Below are 7,448 nucleotides of genomic sequence, written 5' to 3'. Positions count from 1 at the left end.
TGAAATGAAAATAATAATAATACACTGTATATTGACAATGACTGAAATATCGTAAAATGTTTTAAATACATGCATGAGGTTTCTATTAGCTTCTGGATGTTTCTAAAAAAAAGCATCGGCTAGGGTCTTTAGACTTTCCTTTTTATAAGAGGAAGTTATTTCATGAATTCAGTTTTTTACAATTTCCAAGCAACTTAAGTTTAATAATACATTTCATTAGAGCCTCATTGTCAATCTTTAGAAAGCCGCGTAAAAGCACGGATCAGTAACAATATTTACAATACAAAAGTGACAATTATAACGCTGTTGTAATGCTGAATGTGAAAACGAAACATTTGTTTGCAAATGCTGTTTATTTAGTTCAAGATCACGACTAAGCAATATACAGGTAGTTTCATGAATATATTTTGCTTTTCTTATATACGTATGTCCATAACACTGTACTGTAAATGCTCATAGCTAAAATGCTAAACAAGAACATAACAATATCCATCTTCTTAAGAAACTCATTCCATGTCAAGGTCTTGTCCATTTGAGGCATGTTTTCAAGTTCATATTCATCATTTGTTTTCGACATAGCGTCAACGCTTTTCACTTGATTTGATTTTATTTTACAGATGTTTATCTCGTTTGAACCTATGCTAGAGTTGATCTTAGCTTCGATAATGACATAGATAACGGTGAAGACGCTGAATATGAGGAGGGTAGTGACGTAGACAATGTAGTAGGATACTTGAATGGAGTTATGGGGAAGAGAATCTCTGGTAATTGTGGTAAAGAAACCATATGCGAGGAACAGAGTGATAGACAGTGATCCCTTCTCTCCTGATTCAATTGGTACAAGAAACGTGAAGACATTTACCACGGCAAGTGTTGCTAGAGGAATAATCATTGTATACACTGTAAATTCTGCTCTTCTCTGTACAGTGACTACGATGAACATGACATTCGTATTGAATGAATCTATAACTTTTGCAGTAGTTTTAACAACACGCCATTCCGAGTTTTCCAAAAGGTTAAAGTAATGATTAGCATGTGGCACATTTAGAAGCACTGTGTCTTTGTTTTCACCGGCAGCGTGATAAATCAACTCGCATGTTTGTACATCAAATGGATAATATTTAACAGTCACTTTGCACATGGAGCTAAAAAAGCAACAAAATATAGCTTTGAGTAAGAGAAGGCATTGTTAATCAGCAATGTACACTCCACAATTTGTTTCTATTAGCTCACAATAAAGTAAAAGCACACACAAAAAACACTTTCATGATTGCTTTTCAATGACATGTGATGTGAACAACTTATATCTCTTTTCACTTCAGCTGATTTTGTAAATAACATAGCAAGAAATTTATTTGACATCGGATCAAAACATTCAAATGTAGCCTACACACGAATATATTTTGTAGCATAATATAAGTTTATTTATTGGTAACATAATCATTTGTTCTAAAAATGAAACGGTTTGTTTGTTTGTTTCATTTTACGCCTTTTTCCAACAGTATTTCAGTCATATAGGCGGGTAGTTTCCTAACCATCGTTCCTGGAGAGTTACACCAGTACTAGACTATCTTCCTCCGCGCTAAACTACCAAAGCATCTCCCGGGGAAAAATTATTCTAGTGATATTCTAGTGAAATAATATAAAGCTTACTAAATCATTTGGTAAAGACATTTTTTAAACATACAAAGCTTATGATATATCACGTTTGCCACCGAACGTGTCATTTACCTTAGTTTGCATATTGACAGAAGTCTAAATGAAATTGTAGAATTTCAAACTCGATTAAATAACGTGAAAAAGAAGCGATTTTATATTATATATAAACTTACTTGAAAATCCCATCATGAGTCCACACGACAAATCCATTGTATGAGATTTTAGCTATTTCCGTTTCTTTATCACCCAAGGTTTTACTTGCATCGTTAGTCTGGAAATATAGAGTACTTTTAATTAATATAAAACCGTTTAATTATCGATATAAAACAGGTAAGTTATTGGTCTAAATTGTTTGTCATACTTTTTTACCCTTTCATTTTTTGGATCAATGACTTTGTTGTATTCTTCCGCGTAATTATAAATGCAAAAGGTTTTTTTCGGGTACACAGATTTACTGTGCACAGATTTATTTTCTTTGTGAAGACGTCTAGATAAACAAAGCAGGGTTAACAAGCATTTCAAGGGAACATTTTTCATATACTGTTTCTTTTATTTGGAAGGTAACTTTTATCTTATGTAAATTGTGAGATGCCTCAAGAAAGGAAATAAGAGAGGGTGAAAGAGACTCCAGATTATTATTATATTACATTATATTATATTATATTAAACTGTCTACGACACGGGGAAAGGCTTGGACTGCCGAAAAATAAATACAGACTCCTCCGTCAAAGACCCCGAATATGGACAGTATTGCCGATAGCAATGAATTAGAGAAAAAGGCTCTCATTGATAAACCTCGTGACTAAGCGGAAGCTGTAAAAACAAGTAAAAACAGCTGTAGTTATTGCTATTGCGTATACAGATCACAGGTATACAGGTCGAAGAACGCGAATTGTATGTTCAATCTCTTGAGAAGTCGTTGTCATCTGGTGCAGGAGTTTTGGATAATACTAGTTCTTATTCCAGTCATTTAGTGAATGGGACCAGATTAAAGACGAAAACCAATCCAGTGCTTTCTTTCAAGTCTTTTGCTTCATATACATCCGAGGCACCGGAGGCTGGTGGTCGTAGTGCTTCAGAAGCTGTTTAGTCATGACAACTTTCTTAAATAATCTGAGGATTCCAGAATTGATGATAAAGGCACTTCTCAATTGAACCTTAACTCTCTTTGAGTTATGCCACACATTAAAAACAAGGCTTTAAAAGAGCTTCAAAGATTAGGTGTTGTGTTTGATTAATCTTCGGATTTTTCTGAAAGTTATGATGGATGGAATTCCAAAAAGAAAACCATAAAGAACATAAACAGAAAAAAAGAAATAGGGTATTTCTTCCAAGTCTTTTGATTCTGTGAAAATCAAACAAAAATATCTGCTTTCAAAATTAAGATTAATTTTGTCAGTAAAAACATAATCTTTTATGATTTAGAAGTCTGTCTTTTCATTGCAGGAGAGTTAGAAATAATTTCTAAAATTTCAAAAATTAGTGCTCTAGAGAAAAAAGAATGAATTTCTCTTCTAAAAAAATAATGTACATGTATATGAATTCTTCGTTTGATATTTCAGAAATCAAATCTTTTTATGCGAAAGTTTTAAGAGAGATAGCCCTTGGTTTAGGTAGCTTGTGTGATGATATTACTTATATGGAATCAGCTGTTTAAGCCAGCGCAGGTTTCGAAGAAGAATCAGTCTGAATTACATGTTCAGTATTCTTCTTCTACTCAAATGAAGTTTCAAATCAAATCTGGTAGGTAATGATGATACTTGAATTTGGGTTTGTCCGAAATATCAGAGGAATAAATGCAATTTTAAATCATCACATGCCATTTACTAACAAACATGTTATAACAAGATTTGCCAAGCACATATTGGAAAGAAGAACTTGATCATCCAGAGTGTTCGTCTGCTTGTGTTTGTTAAATAAAGATAATGCTTCTTTGAAGGATATTTAGAAATTGTAGGGTAAGCTTAATTTTGTAGGTGCATGTGTCAAATCTACCAGAATCTTTATCAATCCTATTTCAAATTATGCAAATGAATCCAATACTCATGTCACTCCAGTAGATGTTAAGAAAGATTTATAATGGTTGAGAAAATTTCTTCCTTTATATATTGGCATTTCTTTAATTGATAATGGTATTTGATAACATGTTGATGAAATTTTTAGTTTAGATAGTTGTTTTCACGGTGTTTTCTAGATTTTATTCTGAATCAAGATTTCGGTATAACTTGATTGGAAATGTTGGCATTAATTGCGGCTAGCCGTAATAGCTATTATGCTTTGGTGTGTGGATTTGAAGAAAAGGTAAACTGATAATCTCACTGTTTATATTGTTAAATACTGGGAAGTGAAAAAAAATAATTTTCAAAGAATGTCTTGGTGAAATATGTTTTGTTGCTTATTTATATTTATTAATTTAAACTGAAAGGAATTCATACAAGTGGTAGTTTCACTCGATTGTCCGATTGTTTATCTATGTGGCATTTGTATAGTTCGGAATTTTATCAGCAAGTTCCTTATGCTTCCTCTTTGTTAGAGATATTCGTGGAAGACAGCTTCTTTAAATTTCTATATGATTTGTAATTAATTGGTAGTGCAGTATGGACATGTTTACATAGAGAAAGGATCTTAGGCATTTTACAGCTTCTGTTTTTGCATAGGATTCACAAAGGAATTTAAAGTTTAATAGGAAAGAATCTTTATTGTTTATATTTCAAGTCCCTCGTGTACAGACTCAATTAAACCGAGTCTGCAATTCTCTTGTAATTTTGTTGTGATTAATGCTTCCGAGGGATCACTTTGTTACCAGATTTTTGTTTGTTTGTTATTTGACTGTATGATTATTTTAAGTGGGACTTTTAAGTCTGTGATAACATAAGGAATATTATATGGGGAGATAAAACTTTACCTTTAATTGTAGGTTATAATACTCTTCATATTAACTCATATTTGTTAAATTTGTCGTTAAAATATATTCAGAGCTTAATTCCTCATCATATTACTTTGACTATTTTATTGCTAATTCATAAGGTTTTAGATTTTTCAGTGAGAGAGTGTCTTTTTCTTTTAGCTTTCTTCAAGCGGCCTATTGCCATTCTTCTTCTCAAAACTGTATAAGATAAATTTTAAATGCAAAACATCTGCATCATTTAGGTGATTTAATTCGTGTGCAATTAACTGGTCTAAAACAATTCAATTTCGTGAAGGACATCTCATTTGTCCATTATTAAGATTGCAAGATCAGAACATTTGTCCTGTTCTTGCTTATGAACGTTTGATAAATCTTTACATTAAACAGTGTAAAGATGCCTTGTTTTCGCTGTCTCAGCATTCTTAAGTTTCATATTATATGTTTTCGTGAGTGCATTTCTTTGATAGGCTAAGATTTAAAGGTCTGTTCCACACATACTTTCAGAAGGGGTTTCGCGATCCTTGCCTTTAAACCTGATTTTCCTACAGAACACAATAAATTACTTGGGGGACTGGAAGTCAGATGCTATAAGTTGTATTAAACGTTAGATTGGTCAGATAAAGTTAAAAGTTTGAATACGATGTTTTTTCTGTCAACGATTAATGTGGTTATGGAATTTAGTGCATCTTTCTTTCTCTTTTCATTTTCAGATATCAGGGTCTACATTTTGTCAGATTCCATTGCTAAGAATATTGAGGGGATACATGGAACAGAAGTGAATACCTTTCTGAGGATAACTGCCAAAAATAATACATTAAACCTGTTACGAACATTCATACGGTTACTTATGATATTCAGTCTTATTCAGCTGATGTGATTGAAAGTTTGAACTTTATTACCAGATGTAGGAAAATTTCTCAACACATATATCATATAAGTATTCTGCCTTGACCTTGTGATAATGAGTTTTGTAAGGTTAAAGTCAAATAAGTCAATAAGGGTTTGCAAATGCTTTGTAAACAAAAATGTGTCAGTTTGTTTCCTCTTTTAGGGCCTTTATAGATTTTTTCCTAGGAGAGAATTATTTGCTGTTTAAGATAAAGGTTTGCATCTTAATTCTCAGGGAGATGCTGTGCTCAGATCAATACATGTACAATTTTTCATGTTTTGAAAAGCAAAATTGCTATGTTCCCTTTCATTTTCTGTGCCAATGATTTTTTTGTATTCCTCCGCGTTATTATAAATTCAGTTTTTAGACACTTTTTGTTCGATACAGATTTTTTAACCCTTTCTTCCGTACCATATATTCCAAAATTATTAAAATAATTATTATTTTATTTTTCTCTCCATTTGTAATTTAATATTTCTTTACTTTTGTAAGGGCATTTTTTTATCTCTGTTCATTTACTGTTGTACACATTTATAATTTGTCAAAATTTATAACTGTTTAATCATGTTCTGTCGATCAATCTGTTTATGAGACTTTTCGTTTGTCCCGTTACCTATTGAGTCATTTATGTTGTGTATATTAATTATTAATTGTTCGTACTCGCGTCTATGCTCTGATTAAAGTCTGCTTATCATATTTTCCGTATTTTATCTGTGTACTAGAAACAAAAACAAAAATACTCTGGACGGAAATGTTTCAGGATTGCTTCTGTAACATTGTTAGTCCGCTGTAAATGACGATCGAAAGCTCTGATAATTAAATTTTCCGGAAGGCCCTGTAACATATTTAATTTTGTCGTGTTGGGCGTTCTTTACGGATTCCGATTTTCTCTACATTGATGCCACTTCAAGCATGCATCGATCTGTGTTGTATAACCATCACTTCCAAATCATCATAGCATTAATTTCATTTGATTTCAAAGATATGATGATATACATAAATTGGATAGGATTTGTTTGAATACATTGTTTTGTTTTTTAAACATGCTTAATAGAACATCTGCGTAATATAGACAGACTGCTTTCTTCTAACATAATCTCAATATGGAATTAAACACTATTTTGAGATTACAAAAAATGTACAATAATCATTTACATAACATATAAAATTAAAAAGTAAAATTAGTTGTCGCTAGCAGACTAAAAGTAAGTTAACAAATTTCGCGGAAAGAATGTAATCATTAACATTTTTTTTAAAGAAAATGGTACAAAAGTAAATCATACCTTGCTAAATTCAATTTGTGGGTACCATATATCATTAAGCCTCACACGGAAATAATTTGTTTTTCCGTAATCGTTTGGATCCCATTTAAGGACTTCATCAAACCATGTAATGATAAAGAATCCCATTATGACAATACTTTGTCCTGCTGTGTCAAAATCGACGATAGAATTAAGCGTAAATGAAGTGTTGACCTCTACAGTAGAAGATTGGTTGAGTCGAGGTCTAATTCTTATATCATAATCATCAAATAAATCCCGTAACAGTTCTTTGTACATTGTTATTGATGCGGAAGAATGACTTACTGAAGTTGGAAATTGCGCAATATATGAATGCAATTCGAACTGAATAATTATTACAATAAGTAACACTTTCATTTTTGCCACCATTTTAATTCAATTTCTAAATTCTTTTTTGTCGGGTGTGTGTACGATCACAACGTATGATAGCTGAAAATAAAATTCATATTAACATTTGAAAATGCTTAATAGCTTCAAATCATCGAACATTTTATCTATTCTCTGTAGGGACAATTTAAAAGCGATATTGTCACTGCATAAATGAGCTACTTTTATCTTATTGTAGGATATTTGCCATGTTCTTTCAGACTTCCTTTTTGAGCAAATATTGCAGACTGTCAGTTTTATATTAAACAATGCTTACATTTTAGCTTTTAATAGACACTTTGATTTGACTATACATTTGAAATGC

The 7,448-nt window shown here is 31.8% G+C and overlaps 1 protein-coding gene across 1 annotated transcript; it reads right to left on the bottom strand.

Annotated features, from left to right (window-relative positions):
- Positions 1-393: 393 nt before the first annotated feature.
- On the bottom strand, positions 394-7,015 carry LOC132739606 (acetylcholine receptor subunit beta-like). The gene is made up of 3 exons (XM_060727353.1): positions 6,740-7,015; positions 1,833-1,951; positions 394-1,145 (listed from the first exon to the last, which is right to left on the bottom strand). Exons 1-3 carry the CDS (start codon positions 7,013-7,015, stop codon positions 395-397), a joined length of 1,146 nt encoding a protein of 381 aa, XP_060583336.1. The 3' UTR covers position 394.
- Between the last annotated feature and the right edge of the window lie 433 nt (positions 7,016-7,448).

This window comes from Ruditapes philippinarum, unplaced genomic scaffold (genome assembly GCF_026571515.1).
Source record: "Ruditapes philippinarum isolate M1 unplaced genomic scaffold, ASM2657151v2 ctg1033_1_1_1_1, whole genome shotgun sequence".
In the NCBI taxonomy this organism is placed as follows: Eukaryota; Metazoa; Mollusca; class Bivalvia; order Venerida; family Veneridae; genus Ruditapes; species Ruditapes philippinarum.
This window is presented reverse-complemented; position numbering and strand designations above follow the sequence as displayed.